The 27891-nt window shown below is 38.5% G+C and overlaps 2 protein-coding genes across 3 annotated transcripts in view; one reads left to right on the top strand and one right to left on the bottom strand.

Moving 5' to 3' along the window:
- Positions 1-1290: 1290 nt before the first annotated feature.
- On the bottom strand, positions 1291-2011 carry LOC141491909 (spindle and kinetochore-associated protein 2-like). Its single transcript, XM_074192640.1, has one exon. It carries the CDS (start codon positions 1959-1961, stop codon positions 1617-1619), a length of 345 nt encoding a protein of 114 aa, XP_074048741.1. The 5' UTR covers positions 1962-2011; the 3' UTR covers positions 1291-1616.
- An 8204-nt stretch (positions 2012-10215) lies between these two features.
- STK24 (serine/threonine kinase 24) overlaps positions 10216-27891 on the top strand; it is a 144457-nt gene continuing 126781 nt past the window's right edge. Inside the window, exon 1 of one of the 2 annotated variants that reach the window (XM_074191935.1) lies at positions 10216-10606. In XM_074191935.1, coding sequence (XP_074048036.1) covers positions 10565-10606 — 42 coding nt within the window. In that variant the 5' untranslated portion in view covers positions 10216-10564. Of the gene's footprint in view, positions 10607-19813; positions 23125-27891 lie in introns of those variants that run through there. The other variant, XM_074191934.1, reaches the window with a different exon arrangement.

Raw genomic sequence — 27891 nt, 5'->3', positions numbered from 1 at the left:
TTTGGAGTGTTTACCTTTTCAAATAAAAAAAAAAGGTGAAGAGGCTTCTCAGAACTCTCTTGAGACAGCACAGCTGCTCAAATGGAAGAGTTCAGATTAGGAAGTGGGAGCCTATACTCGAAGGTACTCATTCTAGGAAATAACCCTTACTTGCATTTAAAAAGCACCATCACCAAAGAAAGAAATACAGGAATTATTATCCTTATTTTGTAAATGAGGCAATTGAAGTTTAGAGAAGATGACACCTGACCATAGTAACACAGATAGAAAGCAGTGAATGCTTTATTTTCTGGTCCCAAGGCTTTCTCTTTCCATTATACCATTGCTTGGTGGAGTTCAGAAGATTGCATTTGGAAGACAGAGGTAGAGCCCTCGACATTTTGTGAATATTTTAATTTAACCCTTCTGATAGAGTCTATAAAACAAAATCATTTGAAGGTCACTTGTTTCACCATGGAGACAAGGAGTCATCTTTACCGAGACCCTCAAAATTCTTCCTTTTGTATTTATGGTTTTTTTTTGCTTGTGAAAGGTGTTGGAATATTTTAATTTAACAATTCCAATACAATGTTATTAATTAGCATGAGTATTGCACTTATAAGACATATAAAATCTGAAAAAAGAACTTAAATAAAAATACTTAAAATGACCACTGGTATCATAGAAATCAAAGAATAGTTAGTACCATCATAGCACACTAGAGACACATGAAAATCTCTTTTAAGTTTTTCTCACAAAATTATGTTGTACTCTTAATTCTCAAAATACACATAAATATTTATCCCCTTATATGAGTTCATGGAACTATGGGCAGTTGTATTTTTTCTTTATTAGGTTAAGAAAACAAAAGCAGGCATTTAAAAAAAATCATTAAATGTAAATTATAAAATCTAAAAACATTTAAAAATCAAGCAATGACAATAAAAGTTTACATGTCTACAACTTCCAAAGAATTTGTCTGTGGATACAATGTCAGTTTCCTTAAGGGGAAAACTGAGCCTGGGAACATCAAATATATTTCTCAAATATAGTAATTTAGGGAACTGATCTCACTACTAACCTCTCAAAGGTTTCAGACTTCAAGCTCCAAAGAAACACTCCAGGTTCTACTTTCACCTGAGTACCTACTTTACTGAATAGAGAATTTAGGATCAATTCCCAGGATACAAAAGTAAAACATGATACAATTAAAAACAGCACTTAGATAACTTACAGGTTTTTTTTAAGTTTTAATGGATACTTATGACAAATAGTTAATACAACACAAGCAACTCTCACAACAAATTTATCACCATATTATCACTATCAAAATCACAGCTTCTTGGCACATGAAGAGATAATGCTTATTCCATGCATAAAAATAAAAGAGATCCTTTGTCTTTAATCTGCCTTGTCCACCTTACAATTTGTATTTTTCTTAACTTCAGCTTTTTCTGACTCCACAGCTTAGTTTCCTGGTTTTTCACATTCATCTGGATCAACTGTTCATCGGCATCATATTCAGTAGAGTTCTGTTTGAGGTTGTGATGAAAACTTCAACCAAGGTGAAAAAACTACATTAAAGTTGTCTTATGCAAGTCGATTTCTCCTGAAGAAGTCTGGCATGTTGAATAGGACTATAATTGTTGTACTGCAATCTGCTCTTCCTTAGTCAGAGGTGACAGCTCCAGATCTGCTTGTTGCTCTGGTTGTTGTACCATTTTCATTGTATTATTCAAAGTAGCACAAATACAGTTCATAGACTCTTTCTGTTCAACAGCAACTTGTTCCAGTTGGGCACACAAAGTCTTATATCGAGACTTCATCATTGACAATTCCTTTAACAGTGTTAATGGATTTTCCTCTGAAGAATCATCAGGAAGACTTTTTTTGACTTCAAATTCCAGCTTGTGTTGAATGTAATCCAGATCAGATTCTGCTTTCTGGAACATCACTTCCAGCTTAGTGACCGCCGCCTCCATGTTGAATAGTTGACATTCCTGTATTTATGTTGATATAGGAGCTATTGTAATTATACCTTTGAAAGGGCAATAAGAACATTACCAATAATATTTTATTTTCCTTTATAATTTTTTCCTCAGAGAGGTCAAAGCATATTTATGTCAATTATTTTTCCACTCCTATTATAAGGTAGAGAAGAATACATGCTATTTTTACATCAGATTGATCAAGAACCTAGGAAGCAGATAGGTTCAGGGATTTGCCCCAAATAACACAGCCAGGAAGCCACAGAATAAAGGATAAAAAGAATTCTAAATTGAGTAGTTAAAATAGATGGTTTGTGAGCATATAGAGAAAAGAAGGTGATCATTAAGAATCAGCATAGATTCTCTAAGAAAAAGTCATTCTAAGTTATCTATTTTTATGCTTTCCAGAGGCAAATCAGGAGAATGCCAAAAACATAGTGCATCTTGATTTTAGTAAGGCATTGACTGACAATCTTTCATGATATCTTTTTTGGAGAAAGATTCCTAGTTGATTGAATAAGACCTAGCAGATATTGATTAGTCCAAAAATATCAGTCTGAAGGGAAATCTCTTAACGACAGTACTTTTTAATCAGCAATTTAAAATGAAAAAATTTCATAAACTTCATGAATCAGTCATTTAAAATACATATAGAATTATTATTATTATTATTAAAGCAGCAGATGATGAAAAGCAGAGGTGAGGGTGGGGAAGGTGATGCCTAAAACTTTGAAGTCAAGATTCAAAGTTCTCAAATAGGTGAAATGACAAGTTTAAATCACCAAAGTGAAATTTATTTACATATTTAAAAAATCCACAATCTTATCAATGTGAGTGTTCCCTGGTGTGGATTGCAAATCCTCTTTATCTCATCCCCTGTGATTGATTATCTTCCAAGTTTCTAAATGATTCTTTGAACATCTAGCTTATGCACTGGAGGCCTTCTCCTCCTTTAATATTCCAGGGCACTAAGGCATTTAGGCTGCTTATATCTGATCATTCTTGTCCTGAATGATGGCTTTTTATACCATTTCTCTCAAACTTTTGATAATGTGCTTCCTCAAAACTCATCATAAAATTTTACATTGCCTTTTGGGTCACTTGAACTTCCAGTCTTCTGTGTTGTGATGTTTCACTGAAGAAGTGAATGGATAGGGGTTTTGTGGCAGAGATCAGCCCTCAGTGTCTATTTTAACTCCAGAAATTTTGGAAACAAATTGAAAGACTGAGTCAATGTGCTCTTAAGGATATGTTACATCCTCCTCTCTTTTTCCTTAGTTCTGGAATCATTATGTTTATTATGCATCTAAAGTGGTTAAACAACATATTGCCATGGATGAGATAAATCAATGGGCTACTCTTCCAACTGGATGGATATTGTAATTTAGGTAAATTGTGTTTTTTATCCAATTTGATTTTCTAGCATAAGGGTTAGAACGTTCTCCTTCAAATGATTATGGATTCCATTAGGAGATTCTTTGATGGCATTAGTACAATTGTCATCTGTGAATAATAGCATTTGAAAATGAAATTTTATAAGGAAAAATATAAAGTCCTGTGTCTGAGTTCAAAGAAATCCTATTACAGTATTCCACGTATGGACATATCTTGGCTTAAAAGCAGTTGATGTGAAGGGAAAAATTACCTAGGGATTTCATTTTACTGAAAATTCAATACTAATCAGCAATGTGACATGGCTGTCAAGTAAGTTGAAGCAATTTCTCCTAGTATTTATAGAAGTATAGAATCCAGAACAAGGGATGTAACAGCCTCACTTTAAACTGTTGAACTACTCCTGGAATATTATGTTCAGTTCTAAGTAAAAGAATCAAGATGCTGAATGGTCTGGATAGCATTTGGAGAATGTATTTAGGAACTAGAATAATTAGCTAGCATAAAGGAAACCCTTAGGGGACACATGTTCACTGATGTCATCTATTGGAAAGATTAATATGTAGAAGAGTATTAGACTATATAGTAGTCCCAGAAGCAAAATTAAGACAAACATGGATCCTATATTCAGAAAAACTTTCTAGCAATTAGTGATGTTTACAAATGGAATGAGTGCGATAGTAAAGTTCCTGATTCAGAAAATACCTATACAGAAGTTAGATGATTAGATCACATCAGGGATATCAAAAATGACATTACTGCATAGTACAGTTATTGTTGTCTGATTCTTCATGAGTTTTCTTGTATTTGGGGTTTTCTTGGCAAAGTTACTAGAGTGGTTTGCCATTTCCTTTCTGGCTCATTTTACAGATGAGGAAACTGAGGCAGAGTTAATGACTTATCCAGGGTCACACTGTCTGAGGTTGGATTTGAACTAAGGAAGATGAGTCTTCTTGATTTAGACTGGTACTCTATCCACTGTACTACTTTGTGTTGGTTGATTGGTTCTTAACCTTCCTTATTGAAGAAGACCAAAATAACATCACTATGTTTGAGACAAATTACAGTGTGTCTATGACTGATTAGATCAATATGAGCTCAGAATACTCTACCACAGGTTGTGCATAAATAGTCCATGTACTGCTTAGTACATTCACTGCTAAGATGGGTAATTAAAACTGCATAACCTTTAAGAACTTTCAAGTCTCTGATGATCATTTTTTTTTTAATAATGAACCACTTCTTTCTTATTTTCTAGTTATGGATTGCACCTCTAATTTTATTTGTATGAGGAATTCCAAGGTGATTAATTAATTAATTAATCTAATTCCAAGGGAGTACTCTTGACCAATGCAAGTCAGCACATTCTCTGCAATTTAATAGTGTTGGGGAATTGCCTGGAACACTATAAGATTAGCTAACTTACCTGGAGTCACACAGCCAGTAGGTTTCAGAGGTGGGCTTGAAGTTAAATCTGGTCTTCATGGTCAGTTCTAACCACTGTCTCCTTGTTTCAGATGTATATTAAATGTGAATCAATGTTATCATCAACTAAATTACAAAGAAGAGAAACCCTTAAATTGACTAGATCAAGGTCTCTTTTCCACTTAATCATGCTCTGGGTATATGATAAAATGTGCTCATTAACTAACAGAATCTCAAGAGAGAGAAGGAACCTTACAGATAATTTTTTCTAGCTCCATCATTTTGTGGATAGGGATGCTAAAGCCTAGAGTGAAGAAGTGACTTGCTCAGATTCATTTAAGACCATAGCCAGAGATTGGTTCCTTTGATGCCTAGGCCCATAAAAGTCCTTTATAAAGCATTTCTTTAAAGAGCAAGAGCATCTTTATTGGTGGCTGAATATACTGGGCTGGGGTTTTCTACCCACCACTCAGGATCTTGAAACTTCTGGAATAGGTTCTTGGTTCCAGTTATTTTCATTAACTATGAACACCTTGAGACCAACCCCTGTCTGTTTTTACAATGTCATGACTTGGGAGTGTTTTAGAAGTAGGGAGTCAGGTGTGAAGACATATTTTTTATGCCTCTTTTTAAAATGGTTGTATTGTTGTTGAGTCACTTTAGTTGTTTATGACTCTTTGTGACCCCCATTTGAGGTTTTCCTGGCAAAAATACTGGAGGGATTTGCCATTTTCTTCTTCAACTCATTTTACAGATGAAAAATGGAAGCAACTAGCTGTTAAGTGACTTGACCAGGGTCACACAGCTAGGAAATGTTTGCAGTCAGACAAAAACTCAGATCTTTCTGATTCCAGGCCTGGCACTCTATCCACTGGGCGACTTAATGTACATTCACTGTACTACTTAGTGTTGGTTCGTTAATTCTTGTCCTTCCTTATTGAAGCTTTAATACAAGTTACCAAGGAAAATCACCAACATTCTCTAACTTTATCTTTTTTATTTTTTAGCCACACCAGACAAGTTCTTGCCTTGGATAGAACTGTTACCATCAAAGGAATACTTTTTAATGTAGGTGATTTGATGCCTTCCTTAATAGGTGTTGACTAGAATCAGATCATTTCAAGCTCTCTATGCACTTCATTGCCTTCTATTAAGAAGGATCAACATTGGGTTTATAATGCAGTAATCAAGTGTTCACAGTGTACTGTTGTGTCCTTCCTGGCTCACTGTTGGGGAATTAAAGGATCAAAAATGCTTGTCAACACAATTCATTTGGCACTTGGCATATGAGTGGGGCGGCTAGCTAACAGAGTGAAATAGATAACTGACCTTGGAATTAGGAGGATGGGAGTTCAAATCCAGCCTCAGACTCTTGACAATTACTAGCTGTGATCTTGGGCAAGTCACTTAACCCTGATTGTCTTGCATTCAGAGCCATCTCCAGTGTTCCTGGTTTACTGAACCCAGATGACTCTGAAGAAGAAAGTGAGGCTAGTGACTCAGAACAGCCTCCTCCAAACACACTCTCAATTCATGTGCTTGTCATGGCATTACCTGCCTGATGTCTTGGTCTTCTTCAAAAGCATCATCTTCATTATCAGTTATTTATGTTTTTGTGTATGTTTATTGGCTCCCCAACTGAATGGCAACCCCTTGAAAGCAGAAAGCAAGTCTTGTAAGTCTGTATTATACTTGTCCTTCCCACTGAGTATATAATATAGTTCAAAGAATATATGTATTCTTTGGTTGGAAGAAAGAAAAAAGGGGAGATGTAGATATGCTTAGTAAATATTTGAACATGGTCAATGTGATATCTTTGAGACTCAAAAAAAAAAACCCAACCCCAAAACTAAAGGCAAGTATTATGTCCAGGAAAAAGGCAGTGAATTTAGTTCTAAAGTCTCTTAAATTCTTCCATTTGTCTTTTATCTCTTATCTTATATGGACAATAGGATGTGTTGGAAAGAATGGCTCTCAAATGAGATGATCTGGTTTGTAATTTTCAACCAAATAATTGAGCATCCTTAAGAAAGTCTCTTTTTGGATTTCATTTTCCATATCTGCAAAATTAAGAGATTAGATCAGGGGTGACAAAAACATTCAAATGGCAACTCACCTGAATGAATTGAAATTGAAAAATATTTTAAAAAATAATATATAATAGAACATAGTTAATAAGTGGTTTTCAAAGTCAATGTGTGACCTGCAGGGAACATCATGCACCATTCTTCAGTTTGATACCACTGGACTAGATGACCTAGAGATTCCTTACAGTACTGGAATTCTATAACCTATCCAAATTTAAATTAATGACTATTATTTTTTCATCTATTCAGGTTAGAAAAATATTCAACTATTTTTAGAGCATAAAATAGTAGCTTATAGAAGGACCTTCTCTCTCTCTCTCTCTCTGGTTCTTCACATTCTGCCTAGTCTATTTACACAGATGTCATCTCATAAGATTGAAGGCAGGGAATGTGTTCCTAGGACCTAGTCTTGCTTCAAACCTTTTATATTTGTATTCCCAGGACCTGACACAGTGTCTGGCACATATTAAGTGCTTTATAAATGCTTAATTGATTATAATACTTTATTAACAAGCAAAAGGACAACTTTTTATGTCACAAAAATGACAGCACTACTAATTCAACTTAGAACTCCATTTATGGAACTGGTGTCAATTTTACACTAATCTTTTGGCATTTATTCTTGAAAAATAACAACTCAGAAACAAAAGAGGATTAAGTGATGACTTTAATGTTGTTTGTGGGCTTAGTCAAGTTTGATATAGTGGAAGGAACACTGAATTTGGAGTCAGTTAATGGTCAAATTAATGAGTAAGTAATTTAACCTTTCTGTGCTTCAGTTTCCTTGTGGCAAAATGAGGGTATTATAATTATTGTTTGTCCTTCATTTTTTGAAGAAGCCCATGACATCAGAGAGGTGGTGCCATGACAAGCCCATGAACTGGACTGGGGCGGGGGTTCACCCTTTCTCATCAACCTCACTTTCTTTTCTGCTGTCATCTAGGTCCAGTGGTCAGATATGAATCAGAATGACTGGAGATGACTCTGGATGTAAGGCAATCAGGGTTAAGTGACTTGTCCAAGATTGCACTAGTGACAGGCAAGCTGGATTTGAATTCCCTTCCTCCTAATTCCAAGGCCAGTATTCTTTCCTTTATATTAGACAGTCTCTGAGGTCTCTTTCAGTTCTAATTCTATGATTTCTTTCCCCCAGCATTTTTATTTATTCATTCATTTTTACTTAAAGATTTTGAGTTTTACAATGTTCCCTCTAATCTTACTCCCTCCCCCCACCCCCCCCCAGAAGGAAATTTGTCAGTCTTTACTCCTTTCCATGGTATACACTGATCTAAATTGAATGTGATGAGAAAGAAATATGATCTTGTTTTTAGGCAGAAAGGGGAATCCACTAGATAAGGCCTCCAGTCTAGAATTGAGCTAGCAAAGTCCCTTGATGTCATTCATCCAATTTCCTCATTTTACAGATGAACAACACTGAGGTCCAGAGAGGTTGTGACTTGTTTAAGGTTACCTGGAGCATAAGGGAAGCATCTCTCATTTCCCTTTGACAGTTCTCTAAAGAAGTTATTTATTGTAGTGTATGGAGTTGATATGGGAAATAAGCAAGGGAATTTTTGTCCCTGATTGATTAGTAAGGATCCTAGAACTTTTGTGTTCTACACCAAAGAGAAGACTCAGAACCTACTGGTTCATTTTTAAGGAAGGAAGAAATAAAGCTCATTTAATTCCCTCTACTGTTGGCTGCTGGAGTTAAAAAGATGGCTGAATGATTCTGGGGGGACTGAGTAAGAATAGGGCATAGTTGAAAGGGATTTTAGAAACTATCTAGCATAGTTTCCTTTTTTTACAGTCTAAGAAGCTAAGATCATACAGGTAGCAACCCTCAAGCTGGGATTCTAACCAAGGTGCTTTAATTCTGTATTCAACAACTCAGGACCTGTTTTCTTCCCCTGAAACTCCTGAAAGTGGACAAAGTTAGTAATGAGGGTTAGGAGGGATCAAAAGCCCTGGAATCAGGAGTACCTGAGTTCAAATCCAGCCTCGGATGTGTTATAATTATCTAGCTGTGTGGCCTTGGGCAAGCCACTTTAACCCCATTGCCTTGCAAAAACCTAAAAAAAAAAAGCAGAGCATTAGTGGGCAGTGTGGTATAGAAGATAGAAATTAGGAATGGCTTCAGTTGCTACTGAGGCCAAGGAAAGTTACTGAAAGATTTTGGTAAGATAGGGAAGGAATAATATCTGTGCTACCTTCCTTGCAGGACTATTCAGAATAAAGTACTTTACACTTTTCTTTCTTTTTTTTAACATTTCATTTATTTTCCAATTATATACAATAGTATCTACCTATCATTTTTTGTAAGGTCTGAATTTTACAATTCTGCCCTACAGAAGGCTGTCTGATAGTCTTTACACTGTTTCCATGCTACATATTAGTGTAAATTGAATGTATTATAAGAGTTAACATAGACCTCAAGAATAGAGGAAAAAAAGTGTAGTTCAGTCTGTGTTCAGATTCCAATGGCTGTCTCTGGGGTGAGTTGCTTTATCTTAAGTCCACCAGAGAAGTTGCTGTCACTAGCTGTACTTCCCTCCACTCCATTCCTCCCCACTCTCTCTCCTTTCATCCTGGCCCTGTCCAAGAGTGTGTTGCATCTGAGGACCCTGTCTTCTATCACCTATCCCCCCTCCCTCTTTTCTCTCGGGAAGGTCCATTTCCTCACCCCATTGGGCGACTTTACACTCTTCTGAAGCAGCCCCTTAGGTGTGAGCTTCTTCTTTCTTTCTGGACTCTGCAGTCCCCTCCGGCTCCCGGGCCCACTTAGTCCCCGTCCCCCCGGGGACCCAACACGGCGCTTGTTATTGTTGGCCGCTGTGCTCAAGGCTCCCAGACCGGCCTTCGAGTCCCCGGGCACCCGGCCGCCTAACGTCTGTCCCCCCTTCGGTGGCCGGGCTCCCACTGTGTGCGCCCCGCGCCCCGGCATTTCGGGCGGCTCGGCGGCCCGTGAAGGACTCGTTATCCCCCGGGGAGCTGCCTGACTGGTAACATTGTAGCAGCTGAGGCGCGGGCGGTGCGGGCGGACGCTAGGCCTGCGGAGACCGCTTCCCCTCCCCCCGGCCTGGGGGGGGGGGCGGCCGCGTCGCCCCGTCTCCGCCCCCGGCCGTGCCCCGAGGCCAATGGGCGGCGGCGGCGGCCCGGCGGGCTCCGCCCCCCGGCCGCCCCCGCCCCCGGCCCCGGAAGGCGCGCAGCTCTCGCGGTGGCGGCGTCGGGCTGCCGGGGCCGGCGCTGTGTCGGGGCCGCCTCCTTCTCCCGGAAGCGCCGGGCGGGCGGGGGCATCCCAGAGCCCGGGGCCGGCCGGGGGGAGGGGGAGGGGCGGGGGCGGAGGCTGGGGCGGGGGCTGCCGCCGCTGCCCGGGGCGGGGCGGGCACGGCTCCCGGCTGGGTGTGCGTGGGGAGTCGCCGAGCGTCCCGCGGAAGGAGCCGCCGCCGCCAGCCCAGGAGGAGGAGGAAGCAGGGGAGGAGGCGCCGCCGTCCGGCCCGTCGTGCATGGAGCCTGCGCGGCCCGCGCCGCGCCGCTGATCCCGAGCCCCCGCCGCCCCGCCCGGGACGAGCCCGGGGGGCGCCGGGCCGGGCAGGCCTCCGCCGCCGCCAGCCCCGCTTGTCGCCCGATCCGCCCGCCGCCGCCGCCGCCGCCGCCGGGAAGGGGCCCGGCCCGTCCGGAGCGGGCGCAGCCATGGCTCACTCGCCCGTGCAGCCGGGCCTGCCCGGGATGCAGGTGAGAGCCGGGCCGCGGCCGCGCGCCCGAGTTGGAGGGGGCCAGGAGGGCGCGCGCCCCGGAACCTCGCCGGTAAACACGGCCCCCCGCGCTCGCCCTTCCGGGAGGGGGCGCTGGCGAGGCTGGCCCCGCCCCGTGCCCCCCCCGGAGGGCGAGGTCCCGGCGGCTCCGTGCACCCGGACACGCCGCCGGCGGGGGGGGGGGGGGAGGAAGTGGGGGCGGCGCCTCCCGGGGAGCCCCGGGGCCCCGGCCGCCGCGCGGCCCGGGAGGAGGGCGCCGAGGCCTGCGGGGGAGGGGGTTCGTTTGGTTTTTTAGCCGGACTCGCGGCAAAGTTGTTGGGAAGTTTGAGTTCCTGCTGCGGAGGGTGCCCACTCGGGGGCGGGGGGCTCGGAGCGAGCATCCCGGGGTAAAGCCCCCGGCAAGAGGCCTCCGAGAGGAGCCCGGCCCTGGGACGGGACTCCTGGCCTCCGAATCCAAACCAGCACTTCCACACAACCCATCTTTTTATTTTAGTTTGACTTCCTGCTTCCTTGGGGTGGTATAGTTTTAGCTACCTCCGTGAACTTTTTATTGACACTTTCTGGCGTCTTGACCAAAATGTATGTTTTTAGGAGCAGTTTTTGCCCAATTGTGAAAAAATTTGAGCCATTTGACAGATAGGATTTTCCAAAAGATTTAGTGCAATTGATAGAGTCCACTCCTAAATCCTGTTACCACTCATCATCATTGCTTTCACGTTTGATATTTTTTTTTACAAAAATGGGGAGTAAACCACTAAATCAAAGGAATATATATATAGTGTACATATATTAAATAATTAAAAGAAGCATTGCAGACATGTGTTGTAAATGTAGTAGAGTAGTTTTTTTAATTAGCTAACATGATTTTATATATTTACATAAATAATCCTGCTGACTAGTTCATAGGTATTCATCCCTGTTCCTAAGCAGTTTGAAGACTTTTAGCCAATAATTTCTCTTCTGGTCAGAAAAAAAAAAACTTCCTTATGCGTTTAATATATTACTCTTATGCTTTAGTTATTTGTCTAATGGACTAATTATTGCATTGTGAGCTTTTCAATCAAAAAATTTGGTAACTTTCAGTAGTTTTTTCCTTTGTAATTCTATGTTGTTTTGCATTTAAAAAAAATGTTTCTAAGGAGGTGTACATCTAGGTTTCATCAACTTGACAAAGGACAAAAAAAAGGTTAAGAACTTCTTTTAATAGAGGAAAGAGGCTTGACTTTATGGTGGCTAAATCTGGGTTTAAGCCCAGATTTAAGGGGCTGCTAGGTGGCACAGTGTATAGAGCACCAGCCCTCGAGTCAGAAGTACCTGAGTTCAAATCTGGCCTCAGATACTTAATAATTACATAGCTGTGTGGCCTTGGGCAAGCCACTTAACCCCACTGCCTTATAAAAACTAAAAAAAAACACCCCCCAAAACCCAAATTTGATATTGACACTTAATAGTAAGTCACTTAAATTCTCAGGGCCTCTGTTATCTATAAAGTCAGAATAATGATTTTTTTTGTATCTATCTCTATTGGTGGTCGTGAGAAAAACATTTTGTAAACTTTAAGGTGTATAACTTCATTTATTTCTATCACCATTTTTTTAAAAAAGGAAATAAAATCAACTACCTTTTTGGTCATTTGCATAAGGGAAGAGGTCATGATTAAATAATCGATGAGGAGGATCAAATTTTTTCACAAATTTAAAGGTTGCTAGAATTAGAAAGCAGGAAAAATCTTAACAGCACATTTTAGTGATCAAATTGTCATTTCTAAGTCTTGTGGGTTTTTTTTTAAGGAAATTAAAAACCTAAAAGGTGTTCATATTTGTAGTGTGCAATTGGTTGATAGCAGTTGTATTTTTAGTTATGTTTTAGCTATATATACTTCTAGAAAAAAGTGAAGTGATAAAAGTGGAGGTGAAAATTTTGATTCAATGAAATTAATTATGATAGAGCAATAAATAAATAATTAAAGGTGACAATTTTTACAGGTCAGTAAAACTTTATTTAGAGGAAAAAGAAATCAGTTCTTGTATTCTGCTTTGGATTGAAGCTCTTTGGTTTAATTTTGAAGGGTGAAATAGGTGGCATTGAATGTTACCTAACCAGTGAAACAAGAATGGCCCCTTGTACAATAAATCAGGAGGCATTTCATCTTGACCAGGTTTCTCTGTGACAGTGTCAGATATCAGACCATCGAAGAACCAACATTCTCAGATACTTTGAACTCAGACAAGTGATAAAAGTGACTCAAATGCTAGGTACTAGGGTTTTGTTTACACAAAGTGGATTGAAATAGAAAAATTACTTATTGGAGACATTGGGGATTCTGGGTTAGTATAAAATTGTAAGAAACTCATCTGGGTAGAAAATAAGCAGTAAAAATTTTTTGGCCTTCCTTTGCCTTAAGACTAAACAACTATTCTTTAATTGCTAATTGTAAGGTTAAAAAAAATTGTTTTCTGCTTTTGAAAAAAAAAGAGAAAAATGTCTTGATAGGAAAGTTATCCAGGTTTTGACATGTGGGTTTGGTTTGCTAAGGTGATAAAATGGGTTTGTCTGTTTGCCTTAGCATTTATTTATACTTCTTCCATTTGAGGAAGAAAGTAAGAAAATCTTTTCCCTTCCCCTTAGTTACCCACCTTTTGTCTGTGATTGAAATAGTAACTCCTTAAAAGCTTAATTAAGGAGAACTATTTTTTTTTTTTAGTAGCCTGGGTAAGTAGATGGTTAAATGAAAGAAGCACCTGGCCACTTGCCATTACCCAAGCTAGTATGTAATCCTCTGTAAGGCCTCTTTCTTACTCCATCTATTACCTCTGACTCTACTTTGGGCTGGAGGTTTTGGTATAAACTATGAGTATATGGAAGAGTGGGTTATTACTTCATTTTGGACCAGAATTACCCAAGGTCTAAACCTGAAATTTGAACAGCATATAATATTCCAATTTATTTGCAACACATCTCTGCAATGCTTCTTTTAAAATTTTAATTAAAGTTTTAAGTGTCTAGTAGGATGATTTTATTGTGGGATACAATGACGGGAAAAAAAGGGACAACTTTCTTTTAGATTAAAAACCCTTTGAGGGTTAGAGCCAAGTATACATAGAGCTAAATTTGGCTTAGCTATACTACATCACAGCAAAAATTTTGTTGGAGAGTTCAGAAGATGTATTCTAGAAACTGCTAACTTTCTAGCTGAGAAAACTAGTTAAGAGCTACTTGAAGGAAGTGGCATCTGAGCTACATCTTAAGGAAGGATTTCCAAGGGGCAGACTTATGCAAATGAATCTTTGTTGGAAGAGGGAGTGAGTGCAGACTAAGCTTTGAGAGTCTAGAATGCTGTTAGAGAACACACTGGAACAAAGAGCACTAAGGACAGTACTAGGAAATAAGTGTAGGGTGATAGGAGTCCTGAAATTAGAATCAGAAAACCTACCTCACTCAGACAGGAGCTTTGTAATCCAGAAAAAAAAAAATCACCTAGCCTCTCTCAGCTTCTTTTTCCTCATTATAAAATGGAATGATAGTCATATTTCCTATAGGCTCCAATGAGCTACTATATAGAGAGCTTTGTAAACCTTAAAACTCTATAAATGGAAGCTTTGATTATTAAATAATGCTAAAGAGTTAATTGCGTGTTAGTGGAGGTAATGAGGAGACATGAAAGTCTTTGAATCAGAGAGTGGGGAGGATGATTCTGACCTTGGAATTGTAAAGATCATTTTGACAGCAGTAGAGTGAATGATGAGATTGGAGAAGGGAAACTCCCAGGAGGGAGACAGAGCAGTTGGAAGTCTGCTCCATTAGTACAGGTGAGAAGTATTGAGAACCTAAACCAACCTTGGTGATTTTTAAAGAGTGGATGTAAAAAATGTTCCTAAAGTAGAATTGTAAGACTTAGCAATTAGTTTAACCATATTTATTTAGAACCTACTGGAATACAAAGACAAAAGTGAAGCAGTTTTTATCCTGAAAATACTTAGGTTTTGGGGGCAGCTAGGTGGTGCAGTGGATAGAGTACCAGCTCTGGAGTCAGGAGTACCAGAGTTAAAATCCAGCCTCAGACACTTAACAATTGCCTAGCTGTGTGACCTTGGGTAAGTCACTTAACCCCATTTTGTTAAATAAATTAAAATTAAGAAAAAACCTTCGGTTTTATGACAGCACAACACATATAATTAAGTACCCCTCACGTGAAGTAATAACAGTTATTGCAAGAGGTTGAGAACACATACTTGGAGTGGAGTGAGTGGAGGTTCAATAAAATACTTGAGTGTGACACCTGAATCATACTTTTTAGGAAGCTAGGGATTCTTAGAGATGCCATCAGGTTCAGATATGTAGGACAAACAGTCTTGGAAAGCTTCAGAGTGAAGATAGATGGGAAGATAGATGGGAAATGGAGCACTCGGAGAGTAAGAGAAAGCACAAAACATGAAGGGAGAGTGGAAAGTTAGATAAAAAACTATAGTGTGGAATATTTAAGTTCTAATCTGTTTCAGCATCTGTAAAATGAGAAGGTTGGATTCCATCCCTTTCATTCCTAAATCCCAAAGTGCCAGGAGAACATAGTAGAGATGACTATTAATTGGAACTAAAGGGAAAGGTTTCAAGTTGAGATGAAGATTTGAAAGTCTTCTGGGTATAGTTACTATTGAAAACAGCAATAGTGATAGCAAAGGTAGTCAAGGGATGGGGGATGGAATAAGAATCAGTGGAAGATGACTGAAAGGCTGGTTAAGAACAGTCATTTAAACTAAAGGAATAAAAAATTTTCAAGGAGGGGAAGGGATGGGTCATCAAGGTCAGTGTAGTAGAAAAGTTGAGGAGGACTAAGTAAAAAGCACTGGATTTGTCAGCTCAAAAATATGCAATTAGTGAATTTGCAAAGGTGATTTTAGTGGTGAGGAGAGGTCTGATTGCAAGGGAAAATTGATTTCTTAGGAGTATAACAGCCCTTACAAGTACAGGAATATAAATCAGTGTCTTGAAGGTTCCAGTAATTTGGAGATGTGGGACGGAAAGGGTCAAGGAAAGCTATATTTAAATCTTGTTGTTTTTTTAGTCTTGTGTTGATTTACCATTCATCCAGAATCTCTTTTTTACTACGTTTTCCCCCTTCACCCCTATTTATTTTATACATTTCGTTGTTTTTATTGTTAACTGCATATAATGAGGGGACAATTGATCTGAGAATTAGGACTGAAGTCTAGCCTTACTTTACTAATGATTACCAATGATTAATAATGTAATTTTGGAAAGACATCACATGTCTGGGATTCAGTTTCTTTAACTGTAAAATAGGGAGATAAACCTTTTCTTGTTTCATGGACCCCATAGGCAATCTAGTGAAACCTATGAACCTCTTTTTCAGGATAATGTTTTTAAATGAATAAAATAAAATATGAAGGATTACAGAGGAAGTCAGTTATGTTGAAATGTAGTTACTAAAGTATTTTAAGAATATTTAAGAGTTCAGGGATTTTTGGTTTAGAACCACTGGGCTAGTTAATTTCCAAATTGTGATTTGGGTAAGCCCCTTATCCTCAAAAAGCCTCAGTTTACTGATTTATTAAATAAAGGAATATGGATTGTTGTATCATTGGTCTAGAAAATCTTAGATGAAAGAATACTCTAAAGGTCAGGACCTTCTTTGCAAGTTATGATCTCAGAAAGGTGGTTAGGACATAGAGCTTAAGTGACTTACCTAGAGTTGTATAGTGGGCTGAACTTGAACCAGTGAGGTCTTTCTGACTTTCCAGTTAGCTTAATACTAAAAGTGCCTAACTTAGAGGATTGTTAAAAGGAAATGCTTTGTAAACCTCAAGCTACTTATAATTATGGATTTTTATTATGACTAAAATTGCAAATAAACGTGGTCAGGAAATGACAATAAATGAAATTGATACCAGTTGAATTTTCCTTTTGTGTTTGTAATTCAATAAAAAGTTTTTTGATGGAAGAATACTAGAAACATCTCAAGAATTTGTAGAAATCCTAGAAATCAGAAAAATTTGCTCTCTTTTGGGAGGTTAAATGTGTAAACTTGAGTTTTTCCATGTTTTCCCTGACCCTATAGACCTGTAGAAAATTACTTTGACGAACTTTGAAGTTTTTTCTTTCAGAGTAAAGATTGGCACTATAGATGGAGAATGAACCTAAGTCAGATTTGTTTAGGTTGGCTAAGTTTAGTTTCTAACTCCATTCCTAAAGTTACTTTATGACTTTCTGTGAATGGTAGTAACTAATGATGTGAATGAAACTGCTGTATTCAAAGCAGGTGCTATTTTGATAATGGGCCTCAGGTTGGAACAGCCTTTTCTTCAATATGGCAAGCATTTATTAAGTAGCTACTGTATACTCAAGCACTACATTGGATGTTGAGGAAAGGAAGATCCAAAAAAGGGCAGAATCTTAATGACTCTTTTTTTCTTCCTCATGGTTGGGATTTATTTTCAGGCATACTTTGAAGGCAGGCTAAGGTCACAAGGGACAGATGAGGTTTTTGTTTAGAAATAATTTCTCCAGCACTAGCGTTCTATGCCTGATAAGTCTGAGTCTCTTTATCTACAGGGAGCAGATGATTCCTGACTTATTCTTAACATGGCCTGTCCGTGCTTGAACAGAAAATTGCTGTCATTAAAGGCCTCCTATCTATTTAAGTGGAGACAACTTTTTAACTTGTTGCTCCAGTATTAGAGCTTAGATTCACTATTATTACCTTATATTGCCTCCATCTAAGTTGTACCATGGAATATGTTGTAATTTAAATATTATCATGCTTTATCACAACTTCAGTTTTCTGAGTCTTAGGGGGAAAAAAGGCAAACAAGAATGAAGGACTAATTTACTAATATGTACCTTCAGGCATTTTTTAAAAAAAAATCTGACATTAACCCTCTCATATTTCCGTTTGTTAAATGTACTTACCAATTAATTGGTGGGAGAAGTGGTTTAAATTTTGATCTTGCTGTTAAATTGTTCTTTTTTTTGTTTGTTTTTGTTTTTAGGTTTTTGCTAGGCAATGGGGTTAAGTGGCTTGCCCAAGGCCACACAGCTAGGGAATTATTAAGTGTCTGAGGCCAGATTTGAACTCAGGTATTCCTGACTCCAAGGCCAGTGCTCTATCCACCTAGCCGCTCCTGTTAAATTGTTCTTAATGACACTTTTGAAAATAACTTTTTTTTTCAAAATCACCACCTTATTGAATTGAGAGAGAGAGAGAGAGAGCGAGCACTTAAATTTTCATTTGCTGAATTTCATGCTATTACTCTTTAGAAGTCTCTTCATGGTATGCCTTTAGAAACAATCACAGATAGGGTAGGTCCCTTTTCCTTCTGGATCAGTTTGCACTTAGTTATGAATATCAAGAAAAAGATTGAGATTAATAGTATTCATTGATAGAGGTCAAGTTCAAGGCTATCATTTTACAAGCTTGTATTTGTTTATTTCTCATGGTACCATTAGCTTTGTCACAGAGTTAACTTGCTCCATGGCTTTTTAAATTCTGATGGTATGCCTGAGCAGATGGATTTTTTACATTGTCAACCCAAATCTGTGGATTTTTCCTGTTCTCTATTTCTTCCATAATTCTGGTGTAAGGCAGCTGCTTCTGAATTGGTCTCCTTTACTCTGGTCTATCCTTTATAAGATGTCAGAACAATCTTTCATAACCCCACTATGGTAGTTACCACATTTCCTCTGCTCGGGACTTCGTGGTGGTTTCCTGCTGCCTCTTCAAGTCAAATCTAAACTCTGATATTGAGTCTTTCCAATTCAGTTCTTTAGTCTCTTATTTTTCTTAACTTCACTCTCTCCCCTTCCAAAACAAGATCAGTTTGAAGGAGGATAGTATTTAAAACTTGAGAAGGATCTTAGAGATCCTGTGATCCAACTTCTTCATTTTACAGATGCAGAGGAAAGTTAGGCCCAGACAGGGGTGCTGACTTGACTCAGAGTTAGCGGGTACTGAGTTAGAGGCATTCAAAGCAGATTTTCAGTTTTCTTGCTATCCTGTTTTAAATTTCTCCATACCTAGAGTTCTCTTGAGTTTTGTGTATGCAAATTCATTTTTCATCCCTTTCTCTAAGGCTCAGCTTCTGAGTCATCCCCTCAAAATGTCTTACAAATGACCCATCCTATTCTTTCTGGTTTTTTTTTTCTAGTTGCATCAAGGTGTACTTTGTTTTACCAATTAGTTTGAAACCTCCAGTGCATATTTTCCTCTTGTAGTTTTGCACTCTAAGGAAAAAAAGGTATATTTCTACTTTGGCAATGTTGTAGAGGGCATTTTTAAAATTAAATATGCTTTATATTTATTTAGTAGTGTATATATATAATGGAACTGGAAAGAATCGCAGAGGTAATTCTGTCTAGTTCCCCTATTTTACAGATGAGGAAACTGAGGCTTGGGGAAATTCAGTGCCTTGCCCAAGGTTACCACAAAGTAGTAAGTGATCCACTTGGGATAGCTTATGCTGTAGTTCTCTTCCTCTCTCTATGGTACCTCAAGTAAACTTCTTGAGTGGAGAAACTTTTCTTTTTTTGCCTTTTTTTCCCTCTAGTTCATAATAGCACTTGGCAAGTAGAAGGTTTTGCATAGTACATGCTGACTGATTTGGTAGTTTTATCTTTAGCCTTATGTGCACAATAGTACATTTCCCCTCCTTTTTGAATGAATGTCAGCTTTTCCTGCCGTGAAGGCAGTGACCTAACTAATTTTCCTCTTAGTTGTATTGATTTTGTGTCTTTGTAATCTTTTTTTAGATGTCTTGTATTTTTCTCTTACTGATATTTCAAAAGGATATATAAATTCTTGTTTTGGGGGAAAATGTCTCCATCCAACAGATCAAAGGTATTCAGTACTATAGATGACAAATTTTACTTTTAGCCCAGATAGAGTATCTATATTAAATTCTTTATACTACACAAGATTTTGTTGATTCCATTATTGGACCTTACCTTTAACTGAAAATCTGAATTCTAATATTGTACAGCTTTAATCATTAATTACTCATTTTTTCTGATTAGTTTTCAAAAAAATGTAGCTTTATAGGTGCATATATAGTTCATCATCAATGAAGAACATCTTATGTTTTTATTGCTTTTTAAATTCACTGGAAACCAAGTTGATTTAGTAGACCTGGGGGTGGGGTGGGGTTAGGGTAAGGAAAGTTGTGGGACTAAAAGGAACAGGATTTGTCCTGTTTTTCCCCTCTTTTTTTTTTTTTAGGTTTTTTGCAAGGCAAACGGGGTTAAGTGGTTTGCCCAAGGCCACACAGCTAGGGAATTATTAAGTGTCTGAGACCGGATTTGAACCCAGGTACTTGTGACTCCAGGGCCGGTGTTTTATCCATTAGGCCACCTAGCCGTCCCTCCTCTTTGACTCCATTTAACTTTGTTTTAGAGTAAGTCATATTGTTTCCCTTGAAAAAAAAAGAAATGGCATATATGAAGTACAGTCAAACTTCAAAACCTACTTCTAAGACCATCTGTGTTTATCTCTGTAGTAATACCTGGGATCTAATTAAAATCAGTGGGTAAAGTCATACTACTACTAGTCTTAGTACAGCCTCAGGAGATTAGCCTCATTGACTTACGACTTTTAGCTGCCTGCCAGTGTGTGACTTTGGAAAATAGGAGATGATGTTCCGTTCTCTAGGAGGCATATGAAAGAAGGGAACTTTGTAAAAATCTTGAGATTGTAGTGACCCTGAATGAAGAGATCTGGATTCTCATTTTGTCTTTGATTCTAGTTAGCTGAGCAACCTTTTTGGCGAATCACCTAGAACATCTGATCTGTATTTCCTTATCATTTAAAGGAAGAAGTTGGGTTGGACTGTTTCCTCTTTCCCTTCAAGTGTAATACCTTGTCATCCTGTGAGTTGCTTTTACTTAACAATTTTTTTCATTGAACTAATAATGATTAGGGCAGTCTGAAGTACCTGATATATTGAAGAATGCATTTTCTCACTTAGAAAATTTGAATCCTGGCACAGTCCATCCCAATTACTGTTGCTTCCTTCTAGCTTGTATTGTAAAAATAGAAGATTATCTTGCATTTTACTATTTAGGTACTTATATTTATATAGACAGATAAGCTCCTTGAGAATAGGAGTTTTAGCATTTTATTGTGTATTCCAGCTTTTCTAGCCCAGTTCCTGACACATCACATTTAATAAATTCGTGATTGATCTAGAGTTGTCATTAGGATAAAATGAGTTAATACATGGAAAGCACTTTGCTAATCTTAAAGCTAACCTTAAACATGTTAGCTTCTTTTTCTTCCTCCCTTTCCTTTTTTTCCCTTTTCCCTTAATGTAGTCATCTTCATTTTGCAAATCAAGAAACTGAGCCTGAGAGGGGGGGCAATTGCTTATGATAAGGGTTAGTATTGCCAGTGTGCTGCACTCAGCTACCTCAGGTGGAAGCAACACTGAACTTAGAATGAGAGGTTTGAGGCAGAAGAAACCTTGGGAGTCATTTACTCTAATTCCATGATGAGAAAACTTTGACCCACCAGCTTCATGACCTTGGGCAAGTCATTTCATCTCTAGAGCCTCTGTTTTCCTTTTTTGAAAAAAATGGAAATGATATATGCACTACCTATTTCAAGAGGTTAAGTTGAAGGAAGTACTTTTGCAACCTTATGAGTGCTACATATATGTGAATTCAACCAGTCAAACATTTATTAAACTGTTGCTAGGTGTCAGGACTGTTTTAGTTGTTGGAGCTAGGAAGACAAGATGAAACAATCCTTATCCTTAAGGATCCTACATTACATTATAATCATTATTGCCACTGAGTTATAATATTACTACTGTTCTTTTACAGATAGAAAAATTGGGGAGAGGAGAATTTAATTTTTAGAGGGCAGTGGAGTGAATGATAATCTCATATGTTGCTCCTAGGATAAGTGAAAAAAAAATTTTTGGGAGGGGGCCTAAGTATTTGATTTGGTTAAGTTTTCCTCAGAGAGTAAAGACACAGAAAATTGTTGGAAACATTTTAAAAATGTTTAGCACTTCTGAGGCTTAATTAGTGTTTGAAGTCTTTGATATTTTAAGATGAAAACTACCATATTAAATATGAGTTTTAGCTTGTTAATATCTGATGTATTTATGTGTATTTGAGAGCATTAATATATTTGATTTTACTTTTTGAAATACTAATGTTTTAATTTGATATAGAACTATACAAAAGAAAGCAAAGTGCTTTCATGACAGAAGAGAGGGGTAGTCCCCAGCTTACTCATGGGTATTTATAAGTTGAAAGTTCATTCTTTGGAATGTGGAACATACTGTTCTATTGAAACTATGCTATTAAATGGAGGTATATGGGATATAAGTGAAAGTAGTTCTAATTACTAATATTTAGCTCATAGTGTAGCTAAATTTCTCTACTCAAGTACTACTTTGATGTCTCCCATGGAGGTGTCTCATTTTTAAGGCTGTGCCAGTGAATTGCTAGCTCCAGTGGGCCCTAAGAAGCTTGAATGGCTTAAGATGACCATCATGGTGGACATTGAGTGGGTTTGCTGTTTGAGGACTAGAATTCAGAGGCTCATCAATATGTAGGCCACAGCAATTTTTGAAGAACATCTATTAAGTCTTGGAGGAGTGGTAGCTGTACTGAAGTCTGAAATGTAATATGCTGAATTAGAACGCCAAATTTGAGTCTAAGGAGTAGGATTATGCACAGAAGAGAAACCGCTTTTTTTCTGATGGAAGTTGACTTTGCCTTCAGTACTTGCACCCCCTTCAGTGTGTTTTTTTTAGTTTTTTTTTTTTTTGCGAGGCAATGGCATTAAGTGACTTTCCCAAGGTCACACAGCTAGGTAATTATTAAGTGTCTGAGATGGATTTTGAACACAGGTCCTCTTGACTCCAGGGCCTGTGCTCTATCCACTGTACCACCTAGCTCCCACCTTTACAGTTTGTACCTTTTTTTCCTCTTTCTGTACATTGTTTTCCCTAGTTTTGCTGCACCTTGACTTTAGGAGGTGGTTTTGATTAGTGATGGGTATAAGAAGTGGACCAAGGAGTAAAACTAAGTCAAAGTAGACTTGCCTTTTTTTTTTTTGATAAAATGGGTACTGTGTTTGGGGGTTCTGTCTTGGGCTGGCTCCCTTTGAGAGCAGGCAAGGGAAATGCCAAGACTGGGCATGCATGGGAGTGACACACCCTGCTGTTGGCATTCCTCAGCTTGATGATGTAACCAGGAACACTTTTAATGAACTCTGGGGTGTCCTGGCACTCACCAAATGGAATAGTGGAAAGTTGGATGAAGCCTTCAAAGACAGTAGTATTGAAGTCATTGCCAAAGAAATGTTTGAAGGAAGACAAACACTATGGAAGAGTAAGAGAGGCTTTTTTGAAAGTAAGATTTTTAATCCATATGGTTTTTTTTTAATCTGTAGTGATGAAGAGGATGTTGGCACCATATAGTAGAGAGAGGAGGGAGAGAGAGAGAAACAGACTCAGCCACAGCCACAACCAAGTAGTGAGTGATACAGAGATGGTGGTGCTATCTGTCCTGGAGAGGAAATTAGTCCTCACTGACTGTACTTTGTCCAATGAGTAGGTGACTTCACTTCAAAGAATCAGAGCAATATAATTTATATGAATTGAAGATTTATTTTAGAGGCTGTCAGGAGTAATAAATTAGTTTCTGATTAGTGAATGAAGAAATACTTGTTTTGACATTTTGTTGAAACATCAAAGTTGGTATTCTGCTTTGTAGTATGTCTGAATTAGGTAACTTGGTAAATTGGACTAATGAAATCAATTTTGGCCTTGATTCTCTTAAAGGATAGTTAGTCTGTTTTTGGTTACATTTTACAGTTTTACTGATAGTTCTTGTTTCCCCAGTATATTCTGGATAGATTGTTTTGAATAAAGATATTTTTATTTCTCAGGATGCCCTCTGAACTCCCGGAGTGAAACCCACTACCTCACATATGTATACCATTGGTTATAAGGAGATAGGGCAATTTGTGTTTCATGAGGAAGGGAGAAAAACCAGCTGGGACCATGCATTCTGCATAATGAATGGAAAAACATTTATTAAGCATGGTGCTAGGGACTGGGCTAAGCTTTAGAGATAAAAATGCCAGCAAAGTAAGACAGTTCCCTGTCCTCAAAGAACTTACCTTCTAATATGGGAAGACAACCTCTCTAAGGAGTGTGGTGGGTTGACTTTTGTTCCTTAGTGCTAGAGAAAGAAAGAAAGAGGAGGAAGGTGTGGGTGTGGTGGCCTGAGAGTAAGGAAGGTGTCAGATGTGAATCTCAGCCACAGAGAGTCAGGGTAGATTTCTGGGTTAGTGTGGGCTGGAGTGCAAGGTTCCGGTCACAGAAAAGTGTCTGGGATTAGCTTTAGAGAATTAAACTTGTAAAATTTACCATGGGGGTAAAGGAGATGGGAATACCGAGAAGGAGAGGGACAGAACACGCATGTGTGTGATATGGCAGTTTTTAGTGGAGAAAAACAAGCTTATCTCTTTTGAACCCACCTCAAACTGTTCCTGACTCTTTCTGGAAGTGAAAGAGAAAAAGAAATTTGACTTTGAGCTGGATCCTTCTGCATTTGTAGAATTGAAGATAGAAGGCCTGTTATTGTCCATTGTTTTGTAGTATTTAGAGATTGGCAGCTGGAGTGCTTATCTTGGGGTTTAGCTGCAAGGACTATCATGGGTAGTGGTGGTCACGCCTGCCTTTGATAGTCTCTCATTCAGTGTCTAATAGTAGGCAAGTAAACTTTGAAGAAAGAAAACATTCCTCTTCTTGATCTGTAACTTCTAGGTAGGTTATAATCCAATAGCAGCAACTCTCATCGTCATTAAATCCAGTGGACTTATTTCTTTCTTCAGCCTCCTTGAATTGGCCCCAATATTTTATACTGTGGAATCATTTATTTTCTTTTCCCTTGACTTCTATAATACTCTCAGTTTCTTGTCTTTCTCTAGAACTACCTATTCTTGCCCTGATGTTGGTTCTTCACTCTCCTGCCTTTTTAGGTGAAGGTGTTCTTGGCCCACTTTTTTTTCTTGCTATGCATTCCCCCCCCCCCCCCCCCTGTTAATGTATTCCACTCCCCTTGCCTCAGTTAGTATATTCATGCTGATGAATTCCAAAACTTTGTCTCCAGCTTTGCCTTCTCTCTAGAATTTAATTAAGTCTTCATTTCCAACTGTCTTTTTTTAAAATGTTTTTACCTGACTGGCAAATTTGAGAAGTCTCAAATTGGTACCTCAAGCATATCATGTGTATATATATTTTCAGCCTAGTGTAATAGTTATTGGCCACCTAAGGTGGTATTATATTAGGATCTGGTATAAGCTGATTATAAAGCACTTGTTGTTTGTCCTTCTTTCTTTAAGAGGGCCACAACTTCAGGGAGGTGATGCCATGGCATGGAAGTGAATTAGATTTAAGTGAGAGAGGAATATGCACAGTTACCAGCCTCATTTTGCCTCTGGAACCCTCTCAGTCCAGGGGCCAGATAGAGATCTGGATAACTGGAAATGGCCCTGGGTGCAGTGGGAGACTTTAACCTTTTTAAGCTAAGGTCTTTAATTGATCTCAGATCGACTGAGGCAACACCCATTCCAATTAAACAGAGTGAGGAGCAGGAAGTAGAAGCTAGAAATTTGGTTTTGTGAAGAGCTTTAAAATGCTAATAGTTTGAGGGAATGTCTGAGTTCAGTGAAAGTACTGGGACTATCTGGGTATATTTTTAGTTACTAGAAAGGACTCTGACTAAAGAAAGGTTGAAGATTAGAGTGGTGGGAAAAAAAGGAGATAATGGACTATTTGAGCTCTTGGGTCTAGGGGGAGGAGAGAAGGTACTCTGCAATTGGACTCTATTTTTCACATTAAAGTTAAGAGTCAAGGTCTTCTCTTAAGACAGAACTGTAGGCAGTTTGAGAAGAAAACTTTGAACAACCATATATATATATATTTATAACATTTAGTAGAAAGACTCTTTCTTTAGTTAAGGGATTGAGGACTCTGCATTCATGCAGGGCCAGTTGATATCTGTAATAAATATTAATAATAGAGATGATTGAGGATAAAGGACACTGCTGGGGGAGAAGGTACTATGACTGCTTTTGCCAGTAAGTCCATTCTGAAATGCTGAACTCACGTTTACCTTCTGAAATGTGAATCATAGTTTATTATCTTGAGCCCTGGCAACACTACTCTGAACTGAACTATTTAAAAGCCTTGTTCATCAGTTTTTGTTGCAGTAATTATCTTGCCACATCTTGTTCTTTCATTCCTGAAAGGGAACATATGTAATTAAACATGCTATCTTTTCTTTGCAGGCAGAGCTACTCAATTTGAACTATTTCACATATCATATGTTATTTCTTTCCCCTTATTGCCCCCCTTGAGAAGATAGAAATCCAGCTGAATAGAATCAAAGTACTAATCTGAGAAACTCTGATGGACACTCGTTTTCATTTTGTCAGATGCCTATTATCCATTCAGGTGTTTTTTTTTTTTAATCTTAAGGAATAATTTTAAAAATTCTTTGTGTAAATGTAGGAGGAAATTAATTTTCCTTAATGTTTCAGATTTGCTTCAAACTTTTTGAGTTTTATCCATGCCTTTCATGTGTTATCTTCTCCTCTTATACAATAGTCAGGGATAATTCAGGTTTCTTCATCTAACATATAGGAACATTTGCTTTTTTTAAAAAATTACTATCCAGATTTCTTAGAGTTAGGATTTAAAAGCCAGTTGGTACAGATTTTATTGGCATATTTTAGACTTAGGAGATCATTGTTTTCCTTCCTTGGTCAGATCTTGTCTATTTGAATCCTAAGTCTATTGACTACTGTTTTAATGGATTGATGCTTTGGGAAGGCTTCTCTGGTGATAATGTGGTGCTTGCCATGGTTAGTTGTACCAGAATTCTAGAATAATAAAATGAGACAGGAACACGGAGGTCACCTTGCCCATCCTATGCCTGAATTGGGAATCCCTTTGGTAGTTTATGTATTTTATATGGATTGAAACTGCAGTCTCTGTGACTTGGCATGAGCCAGTCCTGGAAAGCTCTCCCTCCTTGTGTCTACCTCATAGAACCCCTAGCTCTTTGTACAATTTTGCTCCAATGCTACCTTCTTTCTTGATTCACCTTGTCGTCATTGCAAGCACCTCTCCTCTCCTCACTTTGTCTAAATCGGTGATATTATACTCATTCATCTGTCAAACCTGAGCTTTGGTTATTTGTATCCCCAGCACAAAGGACAATAAAACACCCCGGTGGTGCATGGAATAGAACACTGACCCTGGATTCAGGAGGACCTGAGTTCAGATCTAACTGGAGACATTTGACACCTACTAGCTGTATGACCCTGATTGTCTTGCATCTAGGTCCATTTCCAGGCATCCTGATCCAAATGGCTGTGGAAGAGAAAGTGAGGCTGGTGTACTTAACATAGCCTTCCCCCTCACTCAAATCCAATTCATGGCATCATCTCCTTGAAGTTATGGTCTTCCTTGTGATCAAAGGACCAAAACCAACATAGGATAGTATCTAACACATACCTGACCCTTGTTGATGGTGGGTGAAATAAGGATGATTCATTGAATTAGGGAGAGGTGAATCTGTCAGCTGTAGAGGTGGGCCCTCAGGAACATCCGGCATTGGGTATGGGGGAGTAGGACAAGTTTGTTCTGAACACATGTGCTAAAGTGGTTATGGTGTTCATCATCTCCAGAGACTATCTGGAACAGATTAATGAAGCTCAGCTGATGTAAGAATTGAATTTTGAACTATGAATGATATTTTTTTTAAATTTATGATTTTTGCCTCTTAAAGTATGTCAGGTGCTAGTAAGCTGCTTTGAATACCTTGAAGATATATTGTTTTGTTAAATGTAAGAAAATACAAGTTACTTATACTCATAAATTAAATTCGGCAAACTTAAAGCACTATGCCAAATGCTGTGTGTAGGAGAGGAGATAAAATGATAAAACAATAAAATTCAATCTCTGCCTTTAAGGAGTTTATAATGTGTGTGGATGGTGGGGGAAGCAAATGTAAAAAATAGACATATAGAAGAGAGACAGTGTGCTGTAGTGGACAGAGAGCTGACCTGAAAGTCAGAAAAATTTGATTCAAGTCCTTTCTTTAATCTAGACTAACTCTGTGATCTTGGGCAAGTCATCACTTAACCTCTAATTGACCTAAGATAATAGTATCAAATTCATTTTGAAATGGGGGCCACTAATCCATACATAAGAATACCTGAGGACT

Source organism: Macrotis lagotis, chromosome 6 (genome assembly GCF_037893015.1).
Source record: "Macrotis lagotis isolate mMagLag1 chromosome 6, bilby.v1.9.chrom.fasta, whole genome shotgun sequence".
Classification (NCBI taxonomy): Eukaryota; Metazoa; Chordata; class Mammalia; order Peramelemorphia; family Peramelidae; genus Macrotis; species Macrotis lagotis.
The sequence above is the reverse complement of the archived record's forward strand: the minus strand, read 5'-3'. Positions and strand labels throughout refer to the sequence as shown.